Source organism: Melanostigma gelatinosum, assembly GCF_949748355.1.
Source record: "Melanostigma gelatinosum genome assembly, chromosome: 12".
NCBI lineage: Eukaryota > Metazoa > Chordata > Actinopteri > Perciformes > Zoarcidae > Melanostigma > Melanostigma gelatinosum.
Window position 1 is genome coordinate 16,450,889 of NC_136645.1, and position 24,825 is coordinate 16,475,713.

Below are 24,825 nucleotides of genomic sequence, written 5' to 3' on the forward strand. Positions count from 1 at the left end.
GCTGACTTGGGAGGCCATGAGGTTTATTCCCCCTCACAACCTGAACAAGGACTCTGAAAAGATGTTTTTTCTGGTACTGTTTGAACAATGAAAAGGAGGAAGGATGTGAAGTTTTATTCCATACTCAGCTGTCATGAGAGAAACGTCTCAGCATCCAGCTGTCAATTCCACTAAAAAGTGAGCATCACTACAGTCTTCTTCTTTGCTTGGTGTGGAACACACACACACACGCTCCTCCCAGTCTGTTGTCAAACCTCCGAGCATCCTTAAAAATCACTTCAACAGACTCTTCTTAATGTGACAGAACAGTGGATCAATACTAAGGTGCCCTCAAAACACTGAGTTTCTCATTTTCATTCAACAACGTTATTATCTGAGACACTATGCAATTTAAGATTACGTGATTGACAGCTTTGCTTTCTAACCAAGCCCGCTTCTTGTCACTTCATACAAAGTATGCATGCATGAAAATAATAATGAGACACTTTATTGATCCCTGTGGAGAAATTATCTTCTTAACTGCCTCTTCTCGCAGCTCAAGGAACCTTTAGTAGCCTAGTATGGTTTTCGAATTGGACAAGGACAGCTTTCTTATCACTGAGGGACCAATCTGTTCTCACAGATCAATCTTGTATTTTATTATCAATGTATTTTTGCAGATGATGCTGAATTAATAATGAATCAAATGTTATTTTATAGGTCCCAGATCAAGCAACACACACATTGTTTAATAAGATATACATTTTGTTGGATAAAGAGTAGTCAACTCTATCATAGCATGACCAAATATGATGTGTGCTATTAGGTATTTTGGTGTCACTGATCATAAATAGATGGCAATCTGTTAGATCAAACAATGTGGGAAAGCTCACATTCCTTGATCAACTGGGAGATAAGGATAAGGTTTGTCTTCCTCTACAAGTAGGATACTGCCAATGTGCCCTTTAGCAAGACACTTTACCTCCACCTACAAGGATTATTATAAGGATTGTTCGGCTCAAACGTGTAGGCCTAAATGTGAAGTAGAGTGCTGCTGCGACGGACAGCTGATTCTCCCATGATGGGTGCTTGAATGGTTCAGCTCCTGTTGAGTTACAAATCACCGTTGAATAGACCGCCGTGAACGACTTGACGGCGAGAGGTCCTCCCATGTGATGTGACTGAAAGGCCTGACGGACTGTGCCTGTCTGATATGGCTCCTCCTGCTACAGTAGAACGGGGCTAGACGTAACACCAGTGCAGAGGAACGGGAATAACACACGGCGATACGTTGTTTTCTCCAGGTGCCACGGCTAAAGATGGCAGATCGTGCAATGCTGGAGAAAAATACATAGATTATGTGCTTAGAGTCGCCTCTTCTGCTGTGAAGGCTTCGACGTTTCTTTAGGATTACCAACACCGCAAATGAACTCCGTCAGAGCAAGTAACGTTAGCAGAAGACCTAGGCGAGTCTCGAGGCCGCGCCCGGTACAGCCGGAGAGGAACCACCAGGAAAGAGGTGATGTTAGCTTCGTTTAGCTAGCGTTAGCATTGCGGAACGGCTTGTCAAACAGCTAGCTTTAGAGTGGAATTGTGTTGTATGCTTGAACATTTGTATGTAACGTCATTATTTATGTTCGTATGCAGTGTGTGCACCCGGACAACGTTAATTGTTGCAATAAAACACTATGGGTTTAACGTGAACAGCAGTCTTAACGGGTCTCTTTGCAGTCAGGAAACGCCGATGCTTTTGTGTTTGTCCCTAGCACTGAGGCCGCTCTTTGTTTTGCTTGTTTTTTGCTCCGAGACGGCCTTTCTTTTTCTTATCTGACCTCATATCTTTGCTGAATTTCGTTTTTGGCAGCTAATGTTACATTACTGGTGAAATGACAGGCGATAGACAATGGTTAGCTACATTCGTGGGTGTCAAACGCGAGGAAGGGTACACAAAGTGGTTTCGCCAGTTGTCATAGCATGCTAACTGGACCTAACCTGTGCTAACATAGCTGTTATTATTAGCATGTTTGGCTAGCTATCTGCGCTCTGGCGTGTTTTATAAAAGCACCAGACCTTAACGTTGCATTTGTCAACATTAAAATGAAAATGCGTGACTAGCATGCTTGTTATTAATGTCACCACGTCACTGTTACGATTCAGTCCCATTATGTTTTTTTTCCTACTGAACCGCTGTGACAGCAGACGGTGCAATGAGAGCGATTGACTGCAGTGTTTTAAAGTAAACTAGCTCAGGATGCTCTGCAATCATAGTTGCTATCTCAATCTGGGGAGCATTAATCGGTAACATTACTGGTTTGTTGCTGAATCTGATTAAACGATATTTGGCGGACAAGTGACAGGTTGTTATGTTGGATCTTGCATTATTGAATTGCAATTAGCAGCAGAGGGTTAACTCTTGTTTCTCACAAAAGTGATAGTTAACAAAACAACTAAGGTAATCATGTGATTATGTTGCCAAAACGATCTATTTGAGAATGACCTGTCGTCCAAATAATGATTTATCACCCCTTTTTTTTTTTTTTAGTGCTTCACCTTGCCTCAATTCATCTATCAGTCATGAGCTGCCATGGGACCTTTCCCTCTGCCCAGATGTCCACAGTATAGCTGAGTTGTCATTTTAAGGCAACATTAAATAAATAAATGCTATTGTGGTCGGTAACGGATCGACAACAGTATCTTTGTCTATTTCTTATCATATGGTGTAGACTTTGATATACACTTCTGGTCTTAAATGTGTTTGTTTTGCTTAAACAAAGCAGGAGAACCTACCGGTATACGTTATTTCAGTTTACAGCTACAGAGTTACGTCGTTTGTAGTGGTTACTGGCCTCGTAGCCGAGGAGAGTCATCCTTGCAACAAGAAGACAGAGTTTGTATCTCCTATTTGGGGTAGCTGTCCACTCAGTATGCCATGGTGAACAGCCTTATAAATAGAAGTCTTCTTTAGCTCAGGATTTATGCTATGGTTGTTCTGTTGAGTGAATCCTCTCTTGATGGGGTCTGTGATCAAGTTGTAGCATACAGAGCAGGTAATAAAGAAATCTGCTTTTTTTTTTTGTACTTATGTTCTGTGACCTGCTGTCAAATACCGTTTATGCAATTGCCTCTGATAATGTGTTGTTATAGTGTATTGATTATTACTGACACATTTGTCTTTGAAAGCTCTGCATCTACCGGTAATCAATGGCAAACACAACAAGTTGATGGTTAAAATGTCTTTTGTTCAATCAAAGTACTGAAACATACACACAAGTAAACAAACGTTATTGCAAATCAAGCTATGCTTCATGAGCTCCACAGCAGTGATTATAGGACACAAGTCAATACACACTGTGTGTTTAGACATCAGGAATATCCAGTTGCTGTTTTAATTAGCATATTTGAAATGCTGTGTACATTGTTGGCAACACATCAAAAACACGTTTTGTATTTCCTACTGCTGATTATCGTACCATATTTTAGATTAATAGGATTAATTAATTAAATGAATGGGATTGGATATAATCTTTGGTTTTTTTACCCTTTTTACGCCATTTGCAGATGAGGACGTTCCTGCAGATATGGTCGCAGAAGAATCCGGTCCAGGAGCTCAGAATAGTCCCTACCAACTTAGAAGAAAGTCTCTACCCAAGAGAACAGTGTGTCCGACAAAGACTAACATGGAGGTACATGTACCAGGAATCCTTAAAAGATTGCGTAAAGGCCTAAAGATAATGATCTATTTTAAGGAAACACAACAGTTAATGTTTAAATGTCTCCACTGACTTTTTTTTCTATCTGCAGGGTGCTTCCACTTCAGCCACAGAAAACTTTGGACACCGACCTAAGCGGCCAAGAGTTTCAGGAAAGTGTCAAGACGTACCAGGTAATTAGGAACACGTTATTCGGGAGGTGGAAGGCTGTGTATCTTCCACAAGGGTGCATTCATTGTTGTGATTTCCACAGGATGTGAGGGGCAGGTTAAGGATGAATTACTCTTCCTTAAGTACAATGATGGCACTGAGGTGACCCATCAAATATCATATCGGGGACATATATATTAGACGGTTATGCATGATACAAAGTGTCTTGTGAAGACCTGTTTTTTTGTTCAGTTTTCTGGCAAAATTGTATGTTTCGCTTTCCTTTTTACAACATGATAGCTGTCTGTTGCATAAATCCTATTTCTGTAATGTGATTTGTATGAATGTTGACACAGTGTTTCACACGGTGGTGTGCAGCAGGTATCGGCAGCACGGCCCATTGATGCTGTATTCACTCCAGGCGTAGCTTTCTCTTAGTGTCGACTTCTGGGATGGAAACCTGGGGAAAGTAGATGTGTAATGGATCTTCTCTTTAAAAGCCTCGTTGGTAAAGACATGAAGTAGCACCATGAGTTTAACAAAGTATAGTCTGTTATTTGTGGCGTTTGGAGTCTTTCTCGTACGGTGCAGCTCTTGCCAAAGCATCCGAAATAGATGTTTGTCTAGGTGGCATTTGGTTGTGGTGTCCGAGTAAACGGTCACATCGCCTCATGTTGGGCTCTCCACTCAGTAGTTCAATGTGATCCGTTTCTAAAACAAAAATGACTTCCTAACAGCAAATATGACTCTTTATTCCTGCACATTACATCTTTTTGTTTGATCTTCTTTAAAGTTGGATACAAAAAGCGACACAAATATCAGCGTTTTGTTTTGTTTATGTACGTACAAAAGTAAAGGCCTCCGTATAGTCTGCACAGCCGGCACACGTGTGAGGAAGTAGTGTTTTTGTCCATGAATTGAAACAAGCGGGTTACCCCTGAAAGAAATGATAATTATATGTAATACTACATACATATTGCTTTGTAATTGGATAGAGGCTAAATACGAATAGTATTTAAAAGCTTCACTTATTCAAATGCATCTCGTCGTAGAATACAGTATTCAGTGTTTTAATTACACAGCCTGAACTTTACTAGGAAGCAGGACTAAAACCGTGTTCATTGATTCATGTTTCTGTAGCCAGGCTGGTAAAGCAATGCTCACTCTGGTGGAGTAAATTAAAGAATTGTTGTAATTAAGCTGTGACTGAGGGTCAAGTGTTGACTTTTAGCTTTTATGGTCTTTACATCAACATTGGATAAACACTTTGTTTGTACTTGTAGCCTTGTATATACATCTTAACCCCCCAAAAAATGTGAGCAATGTATTCGGACAAAGCTTGAGCAATTCGGATTGTTATGCGCATTCATCCTTTTTGCAGAGATTCATTGCTATTGTGACTTGAGGGTTAGTTCTGGACCTTGCTATAAATACGCTCCTATGGTTGCAGCTTGTCTAACCCCACCCAAAACCCGGTTCTTTATTCTAATTCCACGGTCGTCCTCCTCCCAGCAGCTCCAGCAGAGCAGTATTTGCAGGAAAAGCTTCCAGACGAGGTGGTGCTAAAGATCTTCTCGTACCTGCTGGAGCAGGACCTGTGCCGCGCAGCGTGTGTGTGCAAGCGCTTCAGTGAGCTGGCCAACGACCCCATCCTCTGGTGAGACTATATATATACACACACACTGTATATCCTCTGGTGAGACTCGTTGGTGCCGACACCGTCTTATGTATGAGTGCACTGTGCAAGAGCTTCTGCATGTTAGACTGAGACAGAAATGAGAGCAGGATGGTGTTAATTGTCATTTTCGTCACCTTCACATTTCAGGAAGAGGCTGTACATGGAAGTGTTTGAATACACGCGTCCCATGATGCACCCTGAGGCGGGGAAGTTCTACCAGATCAACCCAGAAGAGTACGAGCAGCCGAACCCGTGGAAGGAAAGCTTTCAGCAGCTGGTATGGATCCTCTTACTGATCCACTGACGGCTTGAAGTCTTGCCCTGTTGTAACTTTAACAAACACATTTGTCCTCTGAACCATCTGATGTCACATTTTATTATTACTACTCTTTATAGATGTTATGGTCTTTATGTTAGATATATGTAGAAACGCTGACTCAACACTAGAAGAAAACCTACTCAAACCTTTCTAAAGTGCTTGGAAACCTAATGATGTGAAAAAGAATCCAGTAGTTGAGAGATGTGGGGTGGGACCATTGAGCACAAGTTGCTTCTGCACTCAGCAAATTACAGAATTGATCAACTTTAAAAGGCAGTGTTTAGGAGACAAGATCCACTCTGCTTTCGTTTAATCTTAACATTGATTTTTTTTTTTGCCAAAAGTTCCTCCGGTGTGACTTTAAATCCTCGTGTGTATAGAGAGCTAATGTCACGTGAAAGGGCAACACCACATGCCATAATGGTGACATTCAGTAAGCAGGGGATGGAGGACAACTATGTTTTAAAACTGTATTCCTTCGTGATATATTGACCTTTTTAGTATTGTTTTCCGTGGACCGTTGTCTTCAGGCATTTTTCTAGTGATGGTTTCCCTGTCTTGTCCAAAATTCCACATCAGTGCGATGTCTTTGTCTCTCTAATTGCTCGATATGAATTATTTTGTTCTTCAGTGTGTGAATAATCATGTTCTTTACGTTTTAGTATAAAGGAGCACATGTGAAGCCGGGTTTTGCAGAGCACTTCTACAGTAATCCTGCCAGATACAAAGGGAGAGACAACATGTTTGTAAGTCCACTCTTTCCACCATTTTATTTTGACCTTTTTTAATGCTCCAGTCATTGATCTCAGTTTCCATGTTTTACTCCAGTACTATGACACCATTGAGGACGCTCTGGGTGGGGGTCAGGAGCCTCACTTTGATGGCCTGATATTCGTCCACTCTGGCATTTACACAGACGAATGGATCTACATCGAGTCGCCCATCACAATGATTGGAGCAGGTATGTGTGTGTGTGTGTCTGTGAAGTCGTGGTCACAGATCCATTGTGCATTTGTTTCGTCTCTAACTGAACCTTTCTGATTATTTTGCAGCTCCCGGTAAAGTAGCAGAGAAGGTCATCATAGAGAACACCAGAGACTCAACATTTGTATTCATGGAAGGCTCAGAAGATGCTTATGTTGGATACATGACCATCAGGGTGAGCGGGCTTTCTCTCTTTCAGGGTTACATAGCCAACATGTGCAGTACTGTACATCATCATCTTTAGATTCAGTGACTATTGTCCCAGTTGTTGAGAGCCGGTTTTGTTTCTGCTGCAGTTCAATCCCGATGACAAATCCGCCCAGCACCACAATGCACACCACTGCTTAGAGATCACAGTCAACTGCAGTCCCATCATCGACCACTGCATCATACGCAGCACGTGCACAGGTAAGGCAGCTGCTCCTTCGGTCCACTTCAGTGGTTCCCAGCCTTCAAAGGGGCCACAGGACGCATAAGAAGAAGAAGAAGGTTGGGAATCACTGCTCTACTTCTAAACACTGAATATGTTTGAGCTGACATTAAGTTTAGAGGAATGATCGTGTTTGCTGCTTTTTGATGGTTGCACATTTTGACGTGGATGTCGGTGCACTAATGCGTCTCCGTCCTGCTCGTTCCAGTGGGGTCGGCTGTCTGTGTCAGCGGCCAGGGGGCGTGTCCCACGATCAAGCACTGCAACATCAGTGACTGTGAAAATGTCGGTCTTTACATCACTGACCATGCACAGGTAACGCACGCATTTCACCCACGTTACAAAGCATGAGACTAAGACTGATTGACCAACAGCTGCAGAGCTCATCGTGATAGCATGATAAAATAAAACAAATTGGTAAAAAATAACTTTGAAGTGGACATGAATATGTTCAAAGCCTTAAACTGTGTTTCGTTGTTCAGGGAATATACGAAGACAACGAGATCTCGAACAACGCTCTGGCTGGGATCTGGGTTAAAAACCACGGCAACCCGATCATCAGACGGAACCACATCCACCACGGCAGAGACGTCGGCGTCTTTACATTCGACCACGGCATGGTGAGATAGAAAATACTGTTCAACTGTGTTCACTCGGGTATGATTAGACAGTGTATGGTGTAACGACGCAGCACTGCAGTTACTGTGGAAGTGTAAAGGGTTCTTGTTCTTTGGAATGCAAAGTATTCTGATCGGACGTACAGTAATGTCGTGTTCCTCTGTACACCTCCAGGGTTACTTTGAGAGCTGTAACATCCATAGGAACCGCATAGCCGGCTTTGAGGTGAAGGCGTACGCCAACCCGACGGTGGTTCGTTGTGAGATCCATCACGGTCAGACGGGGGGCATCTACGTGCACGAAAAGGGCCGCGGGCAGTTCATCGAAAACAAGATCTATGCAAATAACTTTGCCGGGGTGTGGATCACCTCCAACAGTGACCCCACGATAAGGTCAGTGTGGCCCGGCGGTCAAAGGTCAAACACTAACTTCATCGTGTCATTTAAACGGTATCAATTTGGGCTCTGGTCCATCCACAGTGGTGTGGTGTCCTAAATGAGTTGTTTTGTCCTAATACAGGGGTAATGCCATTTTCAATGGCAACCAAGGTGGCGTTTATATTTTCGGTGACGGCCGAGGCCTCATTGAAGGAAATGACATCTACGGTAACGCCCTGGCAGGAATTCAGATCAGGACCAACAGCTGCCCCATTGTCCGACACAACAAGATCCACGACGGCCAGCATGGCGGCATATATGTGGTAAATAGAAACCCACAGAATAACAATGTTTTGTTTCGTTTTTTTTCTGACATCTTGGACGGTTTTCACTTGTTCAGCTTTCTTCTGCTGCAATTTGGAAACCTAGCAGTGATGCTCGGCTGCTTTGTGTCACACAGCATGAAAAGGGACAAGGTGTCATCGAGGAAAACGAGGTGTACAGCAACACGCTGGCAGGAGTGTGGGTGACCACGGGCAGTACGCCAGTCCTGAGGAGGAACCGGATACACAGCGGCAAGCAGGTGAGATGACAGGCCATCAAGTCAACTGATGAGAAAGGAATGTAAAGTGGAAAATACACATACGTGAGGTGTATTCTGTGATATGGTGTGATGTAGTCACACTGGCGTATTTATGTCATACTTCATATATTTCACCACAAAATGTCAAACTGGCTTACTTAATTTAAAAGAATCAGTTATGATCTGATGTTGGTAGCTCCGTCATATTGAAAGAAAATAATAATAAAATGCATTTTTATACCAGGAGTAAATCTGAGCTAATTCATATTCTCACTGTTATTCAAACAGGTCGGGGTCTACTTCTATGACAATGGCCACGGTGTGCTGGAAGACAATGATATCTACAATCACATGTACTCTGGAGTTCAAATTAGGTTTGTGAAATACTACAGTAAAAAAAAAAAATCACCTCAATGAAACAAAGTTTGCATCATTGTGTTTTTGTCCTGGTGTTGAGTTCAGCAGTGAAGCTAACTAGCTAGCTTTGGATCGTCTGTCCCTCGTGTGCCCTCTTTTGACAGGACCGGCAGCAATCCCAAGATCAGGCGGAATAAGATCTGGGGAGGCCAGAATGGAGGCATTTTGGTTTACAACTCAGGTGAGAAGCAGACAAGTCTTTTCTGTTTGTTTGTTTTTTACCCACATCGCTTTACAACAGTTCTTCCCTGTTGCCAACACGAATATGTGTTTTTCAGGCTTAGGCTTCATTGAGGACAATGAGATCTTTGACAATGCGATGGCGGGAGTGTGGATCAAGACCGACAGCAACCCCACTCTACGGAGGAACAAGATCCACGACGGACGGGACGGTGGGATCTGTATATTTAACGGAGGACGAGGTAACTCCATTTATTTAATGGATACTCATCACAGTCTGCGAAACCAACAAAAAATTCTGTTTACATTTAGTGTTTCTCCAAAACGAGAATTTAAGTCGTTCAATAGATTTTCATAATCCTTACAAATAACGTCAGTTACGCACTTTGTGCCTCTAAGACATTCGTACGGTTTGTCTTCAGGCTTGTTAGAGGAAAACGACATATTCCGAAACGCCCAAGCAGGAGTCCTAATTAGCACCAACAGCCACCCCGTGCTGCGGAAAAACCGAATATTTGACGGCTTCGCGGCAGGTAAGTAACACCTGCATCCCCGTCTGTCATCATGTAAACGTCCTCACAAACACTTCTTAATGAGGTACAGTATGCCTCGCTAATGGGGACTCTAATATGAACTCTTTCTTTTTTTACCTCTAGGTATTGAGATCACCAATCACGCCACAGCGACCCTAGAAGGCAATCAGATCTTCAACAATCGCTTCGGCGGATTGTTTCTTGCGTCGGGTGTCAATGTTACTATGAAAGGTGCTCTCTTGGTCACACACATTTTTGACAAACAGACCACACCGTACCAATTTCCTCCTCTGCTTTATTTTCTTCCAGATAATAAAATAATGAACAATCAGGATGCCATTGAAAAGGCTGTGAGCAGAGGTCAGTGCCTGTACAAGATTTCAAGTTACACCAGCTACCCAATGCACGATTTTTACAGGTAATTGATGTTCATACTCGCAATCGAGGTGACTCGCGGTCAACTGTTTGCCTGTTTTTGCGATCGTGAACAAACACAATTTTGGGTTCCCCCCTCACAGGTGTCACACCTGTAACACAACAGACCGCAACGCCATCTGTGTGAACTGCATCAAGAAGTGTCACCAAGGACACGACGTGGAGTTCATCCGACACGATAGGTCAGTCTAATTGACCCACATTAGTAATAACCATGATGTGGTTGGGATATATTTTTCTTTTCCCTCTAAATGGAGTTTAACTAACATCATAATTTGTCCTCTTGCAGATTCTTCTGTGACTGTGGAGCGGGGACGCTGTCAAATCCCTGCACATTAGCTGGAGAGCCGACTCACGACACAGACACACTGTATGACTCCGCTCCTCCTATAGAGTCCAACACACTGCAGCACAACTGAGCTCCAGACCCGAGCTCCTCGTGCACGTCACGTTGTGCAGTGGAGGAGGAGATCCAAACTACAATACAGAGCATATTAAGCAACTTAAAGAAACAACAAAAAAAAAAGACTTGGACATGAATATGCTGAAAGGAGACATTTAAGAAAAAAAAAAAAGTCTTGATTTTGGATGCCTCGCTTTTTTTCTTCAATTATTTGACTTAAAAAAAGACATCGGTGGGAGAGAGCAGCTGACTCAGGGTTTGTGGGCGTGTCGGTTTGGTGAAGCTGGTGAGAGATGGACAAAGAGCCACAGAGGCTCACCTGCTTTTAGGAAACCGAACAATACTGCAGCCATGTACAGACGCTCCGTCAGAACAGGCACAACTTTTCTCACGAGGCAAAAAAAGGCCCCAAATACAACAATGCTTCCATCACTGGGCAACAGACGTGCTCGTATGATATGTACGGCAAAAATGACCTAGCACTTCAGCTTTTTTTTTTTCATCAAGACAACTGTTGAGATTTGATTTTTATGCTGTGTAGTTTTGTATTTTCATGCAAAAATCTTACTGTACTTGAATGTCTTTATTTTATGTGCTTTTTTTTTGTTATATACACCTTTTAGAATAGCTGTAATTCTACATGTCGCAGTATCTAACTTCTTTCTGTGAAAGAGAAAAGAGAAAAACACTAAACATTTTCTCCAGCAATGTTGACTCATTTACATTTGCAATACCGATGCTGAAATGTGCTTTCACCAGACTTGTATATATATATTTTTTTCTGTTTGGAGTAGCACCATAAATGTTTGTCTGTATGGGAGCTGAACAGGTTTCTGTTTTTACATAATCTATGCATATTTTGTTTATTGTGTTCGTATTGGTCCATCACGTTAAACCCAACTTCCAGGAAGAGACGTCGTTTAGCCACATGACCACATGGTATTCTTCTGAAGATGCAGCCTTTTTCTTTCCTCTCTTCACATAAGAGAAGCATTATTATGCAGCCGTTAAACATTTGGATTGTTGTAACTTCTGTGGTACATTGACTAACTATAAAATCTATATACATCTTAACCTGTTTTAGAATCAGTTTTATTTTATTTTAATAAAAGGCACAAATGCTGCTTCTTGGTGTGTTAAGATACTTTGAGTTATGTCAAAGAAGCGGAGACGAGTCTTGTGAAAGCTCAGCTCATTTTGATGTTTTCCCTTGTTTGCCAATGTTGCTGGAGAATTTCGAAGGCTTGCACTGCTGAAGCTGAGACAAGTATCCATACACAGCGCTATCCATCCCCCCCCCCCCACTCATGTGTACTGGTGATTGTGGGTTCTCATACAGACTGAAATGTATGCATGTATCATAACATCTAGACTTAATATATTGTGAAGTATTCAATAACCGTTATGTAGGCGCTAGCGTGAATTAAAAGGGTTTAATTTCCTAGATGAAACATTGTCTTTTTTTAAAATAAACTTTATTAGATCATTACAGTAGTGTTTTTTCGAGTGCTGAGGAAACAAACATTCAGCGAGAACAAAGCGTGTTTTTAAGCTACAGGGCGTTGAGCATCTGAACGAGGGAAGAGAAGTGCGTTCCTCCCGGTGTGGCGTCTTCAGCAAACTGGCAGAGCTTCCTGCAAGACAAGCGGCGAGGGAGGAAAAGCTCGTAACTAAGCTTTCTGCATTTATTAAGACGACCCCAAATACCAATACATACTTGAAGAGTCGGAGGCTGGTGGTGCTCTTCTCAAACTCTCTGGCCTTCCTGTGTCCTGATTGGATGACCGCCTCTGGCAGGCTGGCGAGCCGAGCGGCGTTGAACCCGTAACTCTTGGGACAAGCGCCAGTGATGAACTTGTAGAGGAACGTGATGGTCTCTTGACTCGGATCCTCACATTCGTTCTCCACCATGCACGCCTGAAAAGGGACGACACAGTGACGTCAGCACCAGGGCTCATGGTTTACACTCAGGTTAAAACAGACAGGATGCAATGTTCAAATACAAGACTAATGATTGTATAATAAAAGCATTTTAACATTCCAAAGCTGTCTGCAACGGCTCGCCTGTGCAGTATGTACTCACCATGTGGCCCAGCCGCACAGCGGGGTTGTTGGCGTAGTCCTCCACCAGCGAGTGGTAGTGTGTGGAGAAGAGGGTGCGACAGCAGATCTTCTCAGCGAGCTCCTTCACGACAGCGCTGGCGATCGCTGTGCCATCATATGTGGCTGTGCCCCTCCCTGCAAACAATCACAGCTGAATGGCTGCACTCCGAAAATCACCAGACTGCCCGTAACGTTCCCCGTTACTACGAATAAGCAACAGAGACCAACCTAATTCGTCCAGGAGCACAAGCGAGTGTTTAGTGGCGTGGTGCAGGATGCTGGCAGTCTCACTTAGCTCCACGAAGAAGGTGCTCTCTCCTAAAGAAGACACAGATAGTACAAGCTTAGACCACGAGATGAGAGCTTGAGACGTATGCGTTACATTGCAGGAGTTCATGGTGTTACCAGCCATGATGCGATCGGAGGCTCCCAGCCGAGTGAAGACCCGGTCGACCGGTGTGAAGCGCAGGCTCTCGGCGGGAACATGGCAACCCAGCTGAGCCAGGATGATTACAAGTCCACACTGTGCAGAGAGAGCAGCACAGTGTCTTAATATGAAATATACATTGGGTCCATCACTTGCTCCTGTAGTTTTATACACAGCATACAGATCCATAAATGATTTACCTGTCTCATGAGAGTAGACTTTCCGCCCATGTTGGGCCCCGTGACGAGGACACAGGAGGCGTGCTCCTTTCCCTCGTCGGTCTCACTGCTGCCGGGGCAGCCGATGAAGACGTCGTTGGGGATGAAGTCGTCGCCGAAGAAGGTCTTGGTGACGCAGGGGTGGCGGGATCCGGTGAGGTCGAGGAAGGTCAGCACCTGGCCGTCCCCCTCGGGGAGCACCACCTGTGGCCGGGTCATCGGCCCGTCTCCGCCCTGACTGTAGCGGGACAACGCCAGCAGCACATCTGGAAACCAGTTGCCGATTCATTAGTAAGAGAAGGAAGAGGGGTTAAGCACCGAAACACTTGAAAACTACTTGTTTTTTTTAATTAGCTACCTGCTTTCTTAATATTTTATGGGATGATTTTGCAGCTCTGCTGATAATACTACATAAATAAAACCAAAGATAACCCGTGGCAGTGCGATGATCTAGTGGGAGGAAAAGCACACTACAAAGCACATTATCTCACTGCACCAGAGATCAGTAATAAACTACACAACCATCTCATTCTGTCAGGACAAACAACACAAGTGCACAATTTACACAAGAGCGGAATACAAACTAATTACTGTTAAATTTGCCAAGTTTGAATAATGGAATAGTTACTCGACGATAGCAAGCACTCCGACTGGTGCAGCAGCAGCAGCTTTAGTGCACATTATGGAGGCACATCTGTAACATCTGCAGGAAACGTATTCAGAGCAGAACACCTGCTACGCAAACTCGTCATCTAAACCCCCGACGACACACTTTCTTTCCTGAGAAACTGTTTGTAAGACAAACAATACTTTGTGTTTTGTACTACAGTAATGTAACTGCATCACTTGAGACATTTGATTAATGGATGCAATAAAAAAAAAAAAGAATGCGGATTAACAATTACAAAAATAATGTAGTTACCAATCACCGCCATGCACTCCACGGCGGTCTTCCAGTCTTTGTAGTTCTTGTCGAAGTTGAAGAAGAGCCTCCTCATGCAGTCCTTCAGGGCCGCGTCTCTCTTCTCCTCGAACCCTTGCAGCTCTGAGAACAGCCGCTCCGTCTCCCTGGTCACGTAGCGCTTCCAGCCTTTCTTCGTAGACTTCACATCGTACTCCTCGGGAACGTTCCTCTTGGAGAAGCCGTCCGGCACCTCCATCTGGAAGCGGTTCCGCCCGGTTCCCCAATACGACATGTTCTTGCAGCCGAGTCTCTTCTTCTGTTGGTCCAGGTAGTCCTGCAGCTCTCGCTCGCAGCTCTTGATGGAGGTCAGAGCCCGGTCGAACTCCGGGTCAAAGCCCGCTTTGGGGGTGATGACCCCGGTGGTGCGGGCTTTCTGGTGGTCGAAGGCTGTCTCCCAGCGCCTCAGTTCGGCAGAGAGGTCGGGAAAGAGGCCGTCCTCCTCACTTTTCGGACGGCCGACATGACGGAGAAATGCGGATTGAGATTCGCCCGACACTGGAGCGAGGACGGTGATGATCTCCTGCATGGTTTTGAAACCTTCCAGGGCCGAGAGGAAGTCCGCTATCTTGCGCTTGCTGTAGGTGACCTCCTCGTAGAGCACCGCCCGGCTGTCGGGGTGATCCGGGCCCTTCAGAGGGGTGCCGATGCTGTGGATTTTACTCAGGAGACGCTCCAGATCTGGGAGCTTCTTCAGCAGGTCTGAGACCTCGGTGGCCTGAGCCGGAGCGCCCATCAGGTCTTCCACCGCATCCAGCCGGTCCTTGATGGACGTGGGGTTGCACAGAGGAGCGCAGAGCCACTGCTTCAGCAGCCTCTTGCCGAACGGGGTCGAGCAGGTGTCCAAGCGCTCCAGCAGCGTCCCTTCAGTTCCTCCCGACCCGTTCTGAAAGATTTCCAAGTTGGCCAGAGTCACTCCGTCGAGGACCATCCGCTGACGGGTCTGGGCAAAGAAACTGGCCGGCCCGGCGGCTTTCTCCAGCTCCACATCGACGGGGACGTATTCTTCAAAGTTGGCCAAAGAGAGCAGCTCTTGGTCGACCAGACACTTCTTCAGGTAGAAAATGCATCCGCCCAGTGCCGACAGTCCCAGCTCACAGCCCTCTTTAGGAGTGAGGCACAGGGAATCGCTCTCAGAGGTCATCGTTCTTAGAAGAGCGGGGAGGAAGTTGGTCCCCGTCTCCTGATCCGTGCCAGCAGCCTCTCTAAAGTAATCTTCTTCTGAGAGGGTTTTCAGAGTCTTCTGAGCGTCCCAGAACTGGGTGCCTGCATTGAGTCCTTCCTGCAGAGCAGAGGACAGAGAGGCCTTGAGTATTTTGCGCGTTTCGACGGATGGGTTCCCCTTTTCAAAGAGCACTTCGGCCGGGGCAAAGTGTGCGATCAGGGTGCGCAGGCGGGAGCAGTGGCGATCGTCTGGGAACTGGCCGATGTGAAAATAACCCACGGAGGTGTCGACGAAGCAGACTCCGTAGGTGCGGCAACATCCCGAGCTTTCCTCTTCGGCCTTTTCCTTTAAACTCAGCAGGAACTTGCTCTGACTCTCGGAAGGAGCGCCGTCCAACACGCTGTAGGTTTGGGTACCGCGAGTGATAATCCGGCACACTTCTCTTCTCACCACGCGGTCGAACTTCGTGGGCCTGGCCATGGTCTTGCAGCGCACCTCCATCATCTCTGGAGTCTCCGTCTGCTCCACGCGGGCCACCTTGTAGCCTTTCTGCACCAGGACGGCGGAGAATCGGCCAAAGCCGATCTCCGGGAAGCCCGAGTGCGCCCAGGTCCCCTTCATGAAAGTCAGTCCCATCTCGTTGACTCCGATCACGGCGTCCATGTGGTAGAGCTCGTAAAACTTCCCCACCTTGAAGAAAACGACCGTGTCGAACATCTGAGATTTGATCTGCCACCACCGGCGTATACCGGGACTGAGTCTGTTGAGGAAGTCTTCCGGCACATACAGGGTGGTGGGGTCGTAGTCGTCCTCGGTCTGCCGCCGCCTTCGGCTGTCTTTCCTCCTGCCGTCCTGACACCACTCCAGCTTCTCGTGGTCCCAAACTGTGGCACCTCCACCGGTGCCGGATCCGTTGGCCTGGCTCTCAAAGCTGTCGGGGGCCGAGAAGGCCGACAGGCGAGACTTTGTGTCGACTGTGACGGCTGCTGGAGCTCGTTTTTGTGCGCTGGACGGGGTAGCGGGCGTCTTAGGTTTGGCAGCAGCGGGCTTTTCTGCCGGACGTTTGCGCTTCACAGGCTTGATGGGGCTTTCTGCTTCTGACTCGTGTGTGCTGCCTTCTTCACTGCTCACCGCTGCTGCTGCTGCTTCCTCTTCCTCCTCTTCCTCTTCCTCACTGCTGGACGCAGCCTTTTCTGGTTTGAACTCCTCATCTGATCCACCACTGTCGGAAGCTACGATTATGCGGCGGCGCTTGGCCTTATTTCCCTGTTCTGTTGAAACACGGGATGAACGGAGACTGACTTTGGACGACTTCACTTTCTCATTTTTATGTTCTTCCTCATCACTGCCCTCTTCATCACTCACCGTTGACCCGTCAACCTAAAAACAAAAAGGAGGTAAAAATAAAATGATGCAACCTGTAATACTGACCTTTTGACTGGTGTTGAAGAGTTATTACACTGACTATTGTAATTACATAGTAAATACAGACTTTTATGTCCATATTATTGACATAGACATCAATTATTATCACAAACTTACCTCCATTTCTTCCTCCTCATCATCTTCCTCCTCCTCCTCATCAGACGGATCCATGCAGACAGGCATCTTCAGTCTTTTTTCAGGGCTGTCAAACATAACTCCATCAGCAAGCTCCATTGAACGACGGATTGCAGGCTTGCCGCTGAAGAACAACCCTCCTGTTTTAGCATCGCTGCTGTCAGAGCCTGCAAAAACGTAAAAATGACAACTTATCATGAAACTATAGCAAATACCGTCATGTAGCTGACTGAGGAAAAGCACATCTTAGTTACAGCGTTAAGATTAGAATGGTCATTGATTAAGAGATGAATTGTAGCCCACCGTGGTACTCTCTGATATACTTGGTGCTGACCCATCCTCTGGTAGCAGGTTCATCAAAGAAGTGGACGTGTATGCGCTGGCTCCGACCGCGGCCCCTCATCTGCTGTCCAGTCAGAGGCTGGGGTACCACCATGCACGGCCACCAGGGGTGTCCCTCGAGCTTCGCCCACACAAGGGCACCAGCACTGTATGTGCATGTGTTGCTGCTGAAGGAAGGAGAGTCAGTCAGTATTATTGGTTTACACCAATGCGTGCATATCATAGTCAACTAACTAAGAGTGTCAACCCATGTATAGAACAGTCAACGGCTCGTATTACTGGCATTTGTCTAAATAATCCTCAAACTACTTCTGCTGGTCATCGACATCGACGGTAAGATTGTGTCAAACAGACATAACATTGCAGCTCTGAAAAGATGATGCGGTCAAAGAGTATTCAACAACTGTTTATGAAACTGGAAAACATCTGCACTTCTACCAGTAAAATGAATAAGCTACTGTCCTTTGAATATCTCGACTAAACTGATTCACGACTAAAGAAAGTGTAGACTAGGCACGGGAATAAGTGATACATTTATTTCAAGATGCCAATTTAAACCCCACCAGCATTAGCTCATGTGGCTTCAGCCAGTCCACATTGCCACACTTTGACAAGTGACAGTCATTGCTATGTTTAACATTTAATCTCTGCATCCTGCCTTGTTAAACTGGAGACATTAGCAGAGATTTAAGCACGAAAAAACACTCACGCGAGCAGAGTCTGCAGGACTCATCAAGTCGTCTGTGATTTGAAAGAAAGTTTAACTTTCAAGTACGATTGAAAACATGACTAACTTAACCTCTCAAATGAAAACAAAGGAAACGAAAGCTGATTCTTTCGATTAACCAAACGCATGTTTTGGGGCCTTGCAGGATGCAGAGAATCTTCAGCAGAAAGGGAAACACAGTGACACACGTGTCTCCAGCAATTACACGGCTCCCAACGTTATCACGGCTAACTCACCTTTGTTTGGCTGCTGGGGCATTGTCGCCAAATAGTTTGTTGAATCCTCCTTTCGAAGACTTGTCGTTCCTTTTCGGTTTGACTTTGCTGGTCTTGGTTGCTTGTTGCGGTGTCTGATTAGCTTGCTCTTTCGGAGAGGAGCTGGACTTCTCCACGGAGGAAGGCAGGTCCGCCTCGGTCGGTGAGGGGCTCGGCTTCGGCTTGGAGACCGGCGGCGGAGACTTGGTGAAAAAGTTGAAAATGGAGCTTTGCTTCGCCATGTGTGCGAGTTTGAAACCTGCTATTGCTGTATTATTGAGATAATCCGGACGGCGACACCTCCGTGCGTCTTCTAGCAGCTAGCAAGACAGCGTCAGGGCGCGAGAGCGTCCACCAGTTCGCGGGAAAGATACACGAGTGTTGTGTGAGTGGACACGAGCCTCCGCCAATGACAAGCGAGTACAGTACAACGTGGAAGTCACGTGGTGTCAACATGACTTCCTTTGGCGTTCAGGGCGGGGTACTTTTTCCTCAAAACTGTATTTATAATACAGAGGATACATACATTACAGGGCTGTTGTTGCATTTCCCATCACGTCAGCCTCTTTCTGACCACTCAGTGTTTCTTAAGCTGCATTCATGGTCCAAACAACGTATCTTGTTCTGTTTAGTGAGCTTTATAGTGAGAAGTATATATAGATTAACAGTCCAACATTTTGGGAAATGAACCACATAAAGCAGAAATATACACATGGCATGGCTTGATGCTAGTAATATTATTTTATTCTCGTAATATTGTGTCTGAAGACAAATGTTCATGCAAGAGTTTGGATAAAACATCACCAACAAAAACACAGACGCCCCTCTGAACATGATCCTTGATTATGGATCCTGTTGATGTGATAAAGTCCAGATTACAGCAACTACAAAACATAGTTTGACACTGAAAATACAGGAGGAATATAATCTGTGGTAAATATGAGGAAATCCAGGAGATATATGAGGAAAACATTATAAATTGAGAAAATGACATCATTGAATTCAAGAGGTCGCATAATGAATGAGGAGAAATCTCTTAAATACAAACAAATGAAGGTGCATTTGTACGCTGGAGGTTCATTGCTTCTTTTTATCAAAATGCAATTCCCAAGAAGGCAACTTTCCCTTTGATGAAAGGACATTTCCCTTAAAAATGTAATTAAAACAAATACTGACAGTTTGCTTCCGATAGTTAAAATAAATCAGCAAACACGTGTGACCCATTTGCCAACATAATCATCACATGAACACCAATTTTCTGCTAACATTGATATTTTCCCAAACTTTCATACATAATCAGGGCTCTGCAATACATCACGGATTCATCATATATCATTACTCACTGGGATTAAACCCATAATATCCACATCTCTTGACAGTGTGTTCACTTCAGCAATCTCTATTTATTTACGATCCACATGCGTCTTCTTCAGGGGGAGCAAGAACGCTTCTTCTTCTTCTTCGTCTTTGTTTTTGTTTTGTTTGTTTTACGGCATCAATTACGTGGCATTGCTGCCACCTCCTGGATCTAGATCAATACTGCGCTATCGGCATACCACAACTTTTTTTATTAATTAAATCAGTGTTATATTCACACTGATGTGTATGTGCACGCCGTTTGTTTGTATTTAGTGTTTCCTTTTAGTTTATTAAATACTTGTAGTCATCACACAGCAGCAGGATCGATGTGTCTCCACATTGAAAGAGGCGTTCTGCGCATTTTACGCACGTGGCACAGCCTCGTAAACTTCATTAATTAGGCCTTCATTAATTATTAAATCTCTCATCAAGATCAGTGAGGATCTAACGGTACTGACCTGACCGCAAAAACATCTGGAAGACAGCAGCCGTCCTCAGGATGAGTCCATCTCCACCAGAGCTGTTGGGACATTTTGATTATATCTAAAAATACTCAATTTGCTGTGGATAAAAATAATTAATCTTATATCCTGTCGATTGTTGTTGCTGCTTAAATTAAAAATCGTTCAATATTTGCAACAGAGACAACACTTTTATGTGTGTTATTTTACCACACGTGCTACAGTATGACTAGTCGTCTCATTAGATGAGACGATCATTACGCACAGACAAGAAACACTGAAATTCATAATTCAATTCACTTCAACTGAAATTGAAAAACACTATTAAGTCAACACACAAGAAACAACAACTGAACATGTATTATTATAGTTTAAGATACTCAGCAGTATTCTTTAAAAGTAGCTCCACGTTTAGCTGCAACATTAACACATTGCATTACAAATTGTATCATTTTGAAATGAGCCTTTCTGCATAATGACTACTTTAGGTATTCTTTGATGCTTATACTTTTTACGTAAGTAGAATTAACTTGTAACAGATTTACTCTACTACTTCTACTAAAGTACTTCTTCCAGCTGGAAACATTTGTCACACATCAACATAACTTCCTCCGTTTCATTACAAGCAAAGAACTTATTCTTCTGCTTCAAGCTCAATATATAAACGCTCCCATAATAAAGGTTCCTTTTACTAAAACACTCGAGTCCTTTACGGTCTTCGAAGAAATCCTCAGAAATTAAGTTTATTTTACTATAAAGTTTCACCCCTCAAATCATCATACAATGAACATTAAAATATGACATATAGACACCAACAGAAAGGATTTGATTTAAGTTGTTGTGCTGCAATGAAATTTATTGACTAAAACGATAAGAACTTAACTACAGAAGCATGGTACATGATACTTTCAGTGCCGGGGACTTCGTGGTAAGAAGCACTATTTGTTGCGTATGTATACTCGTCTTTCCTTGCAGGGGTCAGAGTGAGCTGCCGTCTCCGGTGGTTCGAGACAAGTTGACGATCGCTGCACAAAGGAAGAGGAAGAGGAAGAAGGTGGCTTGTATCCTTCAGCTGGGGGAGAATGTGTGTGTGTTTAACTTCAAGTGGGATTTAAAAAGTTATTTGAAGACGTCACCTTGTGTTTTTATATTTATTTCTTTACATTTACAGTATCTGACTGTACTATTTTCATTTTGTTATTTTTATTATTCTGATTGTATAATTGATCTGATATATTCTGACACACGCACACACACACACACACACACACACTGAGTTGTCATTTTTCAAACTGAGTTTATTTATCTTCTGTTAAAGCTCCCAGCTGATGAGATGTAATAATTTAGTCACCTAAAAATAATTTTTTAAAAACTGTATATGTTGCCCTCATCAGACTGCAAAGATCCTTAAAATAAGTTGAACAAAACTGAACTTTATATATATATATATATATATATATATATATATATATATGCAAGGGAAGCGTCGCTCTGTAATCTGTGCTGGTCTTTTACCACCAGCAGAGTGCAGCAGAATACTGGAAGCTTTCTGAGCTCGATCTTACAATACAATTCAACTTTGAGATGGCAGGACAAATAGTTTCTTTGCAACATGCTTTCACTGTTACCAATTAGAAAAGCAAATGAATGTTGATTTGGCCGTTTTGTAAGCATCAGAGCACGAGTCTGCATTTAACGGTGGTCTTGTTTCAGCAGAAACCTTCAGCTAAAACATTACAGTGTATCTACTGTCCAATAATGTTCTTCCCAGTTGTGCTGGACAAAAAAACGTACAATGGCTAATTGATGTTACTCGAGTAAATAAATCCTGCGATAAACACCGGAAAACGAAACAACCAAACATCCACCCACATACAGTATGACTGTTTGGCACACGGTGTGTGGGTGATCGAAAGCATCTAATTGAGACAGCATTATGAAACCTTACAAAGCAGTTGTTATGAGGAGCTTCTTTTATTTAGCAACTCATCAAGAAGAAAACAAGAAAAAAAACTAGAAACCACCGCAATCTTCATTTCTCAACTTGTAACAACTAGTAACCACCTGACACCTCAACTATACCACTAAAAATGTTGGCAATTAACCACCGTTAGCGCATGGCAGAAACACGTGTAAACAACCTTTTTACACAGCAGACTTTGTGACATGTCATAGTATGTAAAGCACAGTAATAACATGAATCTGTTCTTTTTAAGTGTCCCAGTAAGCCATGGGACAGCATACATTCATTCGATTATTTACATCTCTATTTTATGTTATCGCTTCACAAATGCAAAACAAAAACAACAAGAAAAGACAATTTTCCGGCCAATTAAATGATTTCTTCCAACAATCTACTGCATCCTTGGCCCCTTGTCCCTGCAGACTTCTTGCTTTGCATGGGCATCCTCCTCTCTGTGGTCCACAGTGTACAGCGGTGGTTTGCCACTAATAAGTCAGACGCAACCGTGCGGGCTTGACGTTAGCGTTAAACTAGGTATAATGGTGTCAGAGAGCGATAGAATACAAGACACAAAGTATTTATATTCCAAGGACCTTCGGATGTGTCCTTAGATGACAATATAAAACATTTTAACCTTCATTGATTTGGTCATCACCCGGTCTTAAAGCTGCTCCAGCCAAGATGAATGTGTACAAATACAGCCACCTCAAACCTAAATCATGAACTAGGGCTCCCACCTCATTGAGATGCTTCAGATTAAAAATCTGAATGGTTCACTTTGGAAGCTTTTTTGTACACGGAAAGTGACAAATTGAACCTCGTGAGCACCAACACACAGCGGCAAACAAGTCGGATTGTGCATTGGCAGATAAACCTGCAATACAATTTCATTATTTCCATGCACACGGATTAACAAGAAGAGGATGTTGACATATCAACTCTTTACTGTCCTTCACTACTGTTATCTGCTGCTGTCTACAGGGGACACCAAATTACAAAGTTGTGGAGTGCAGCTTTGAAAGATGAAAATGTTTTTTCACTATTGATTTCCTTCATCATTTTTTTAAATGAGAGAAATGGGATGATTAGCTCTCTTGCCAAGAGTTCGAGGAAAAGTTTCTAATCTAACGCTCTGCAGGAAAGCGTGTTTCTCAAAATGTTGAGCTATTCCTGAAACAAAGTGCTAAATATTATGATGACCTGTTATTACCAATACTATAGTGCTGTAGTCTTTCTGTTTTTATCATCAACATTAAGGATCCAGCACCCGGTGTTCTCACGTAACATACTTCCCATATATTCTCCCATCAAACACACTGCCAGGGTGTGAGTGGCAGATCTCAGTGGGCACCAGTTTACTGGGACGATACAGTAACTGACAGTGTTTGAGTGGGATCCTGTTAGTTAGCCTTCATTGCATCATTTTCATCCGTGCAGGAACGGCTGTAAGGAATTTATCAGACACAGTAATGTTAATATTGTACATTAATTCAACAACCTTCTCTTTGGACATCTCTACGGGGAACCGAGCAAAAGCAGCAAAGCTGATCAGTGAACAGAGACTCTCTTTACATCCCTCTTGTTTTTATTCCCATGCACCGCCGACACCTTACCTGTTATTTCTTTCCTTAACCTTTTTCGTTTCTCCTAGCTGTCTTTACTCCTCTCCAACCATTCCTGAAGCAGAGCTATTAGACTCCTCTTAGCATAATGAGGAGGGCGCATCAGGTGTGCAGGGTGATTCCCTAAGCACTGCTGGGACTGTATAGAGAGACACAACATGAAATAACAGCTCAGCCCTTCTTCTCTTCCTCCCTCCCTTCCTCCCTTCCTTCCTCCCTCTCATCTTCTCTGCCTCGGCTGCTGACTAATAGGGTGACCACTTCTCTCTTTGTTGGTATGTTACACCATCATAAGACAGACTTTATGATCACAGAGTTTTCCTTTTTTCCCTTCTTCATTGTACAGACCAATTAAAAGCCCTCATGCAAATGTGTAATGCCTCTTCCCAGTTCGCAGCTATCCGTTCAGTGTGTCCCTCCACTGCTCTATTCTGCCACTGAGCCTTGAAATACCATAAATGTGTAAGGTTCAGTCACATTTATTCAGCTGCCTCTGGGGGAGCTGGAGTGGGGGCAGCCACCGATGGTGGAGTTATAGTGCAGTCAGCAGAATAAACTCCAACTGCAGAACTGCGGTATCTATTTCTCTAGATAGAAGGGAAAGAGAGGATCTGTGAAGATGCGAATGTGGAAAACGAGAGATTGAGAAAGATATTGCAATGGACAGTGTATTGTCCCCCCCCCCCCCCCAATGGTGCAGTATGAACAATTTTGTAGATGCATTTAGTCGCTGAGTCTTTGCAAACAAGGTTATTTCTCAGCGCCCACACAAATAAAACATGCTAAATGTGACCATAAAAGATCAAGAAGAAAATACCTGGTGTTATTGAGTTTTCCACCATCTCTATAATTGCTACTCTCCTTGGG

At 43.9% G+C, this 24,825-nt stretch overlaps 2 protein-coding genes across 8 annotated transcripts; one reads left to right on the top strand and one right to left on the bottom strand.

Moving 5' to 3' along the window:
• Positions 1-1,253: 1,253 nt before the first annotated feature.
• On the top strand, positions 1,254-12,238 carry fbxo11a (F-box protein 11a). 6 transcript variants are annotated; one of them, XR_013772414.1, is made up of 22 exons: positions 1,254-1,498; positions 3,538-3,662; positions 3,781-3,862; positions 5,352-5,496; positions 5,665-5,794; positions 6,499-6,582; positions 6,665-6,797; positions 6,889-6,995; positions 7,117-7,228; positions 7,459-7,565; positions 7,733-7,870; positions 8,043-8,260; positions 8,388-8,568; positions 8,706-8,828; positions 9,117-9,202; positions 9,350-9,426; positions 9,524-9,667; positions 9,848-9,958; positions 10,082-10,189; positions 10,268-10,318; positions 10,477-10,575; positions 10,683-10,822. XR_013772414.1 is itself a non-coding variant. In XM_079279868.1 (22 exons), exons 1-22 carry the CDS (start codon positions 1,405-1,407, stop codon positions 10,810-10,812), a joined length of 2,643 nt encoding a protein of 880 aa, XP_079135994.1. In that variant the 5' UTR covers positions 1,254-1,404; the 3' UTR covers positions 10,813-12,238. The 6 variants fall into 6 exon arrangements, 4 of the variants coding, with proteins under 4 accessions (XP_079135994.1, XP_079135995.1, XP_079135992.1 ...); XM_079279868.1 differs by having other exon boundaries at positions 10,268-10,376; positions 10,683-12,238; XM_079279869.1 differs by having other exon boundaries at positions 5,355-5,496; positions 10,268-10,376; positions 10,683-12,238.
• A 37-nt stretch (positions 12,239-12,275) lies between these two features.
• msh6 (mutS homolog 6 (E. coli)) lies at positions 12,276-18,874 on the bottom strand. Of its 2 annotated transcripts, none has more exons than XM_079279865.1 (10): positions 18,536-18,874; positions 17,534-17,736; positions 17,213-17,397; positions 14,467-17,050; positions 13,527-13,810; positions 13,305-13,422; positions 13,128-13,217; positions 12,880-13,034; positions 12,514-12,713; positions 12,276-12,430 (listed from the first exon to the last, which is right to left on the bottom strand). In XM_079279865.1, the coding sequence occupies exons 1-10, from the start codon at positions 18,793-18,795 to the stop codon at positions 12,349-12,351; spliced, it is 4,161 nt and encodes a 1,386-aa protein (XP_079135991.1). In that variant the 5' UTR covers positions 18,796-18,874; the 3' UTR covers positions 12,276-12,348. The 2 variants fall into 2 exon arrangements, with proteins under 2 accessions (XP_079135991.1, XP_079135990.1); XM_079279864.1 differs by having other exon boundaries at positions 17,534-17,739.
• Positions 18,875-24,825: the final 5,951 nt, after the last annotated feature.

Excerpts from the sequence above, each read along its gene's own strand:
- fbxo11a (XM_079279866.1), top strand. The coding sequence starts at position 1,405 with ATGAACTCCGTCAGAGCAAGTAACGTTAGCAGAAGACCTAGGCGAGTC. Across the intron at positions 6,583-6,664 it reads AAGGGAGAGACAACATGTTT|TACTATGACACCATTGAGGA; the intron begins GTAAGTCCACTC and ends GTTTTACTCCAG. Across the intron at positions 8,569-8,705 it reads AGCATGGCGGCATATATGTG|CATGAAAAGGGACAAGGTGT; the intron begins GTAAATAGAAAC and ends TGTGTCACACAG.
- msh6 (XM_079279864.1), bottom strand. The coding sequence starts at position 18,795 with ATGGCGAAGCAAAGCTCCATTTTCAACTTTTTCACCAAGTCTCCGCCG. Across the intron at positions 13,811-14,466 it reads GGAGTGCATGGCGGTGATTG|ATGTGCTGCTGGCGTTGTCC; the intron begins GTAACTACATTA and ends ACTGGTTTCCAG. Across the intron at positions 12,714-12,879 it reads CTGTGCGGCTGGGCCACATG|GCGTGCATGGTGGAGAACGA; the intron begins GTGAGTACATAC and ends GTCCCTTTTCAG.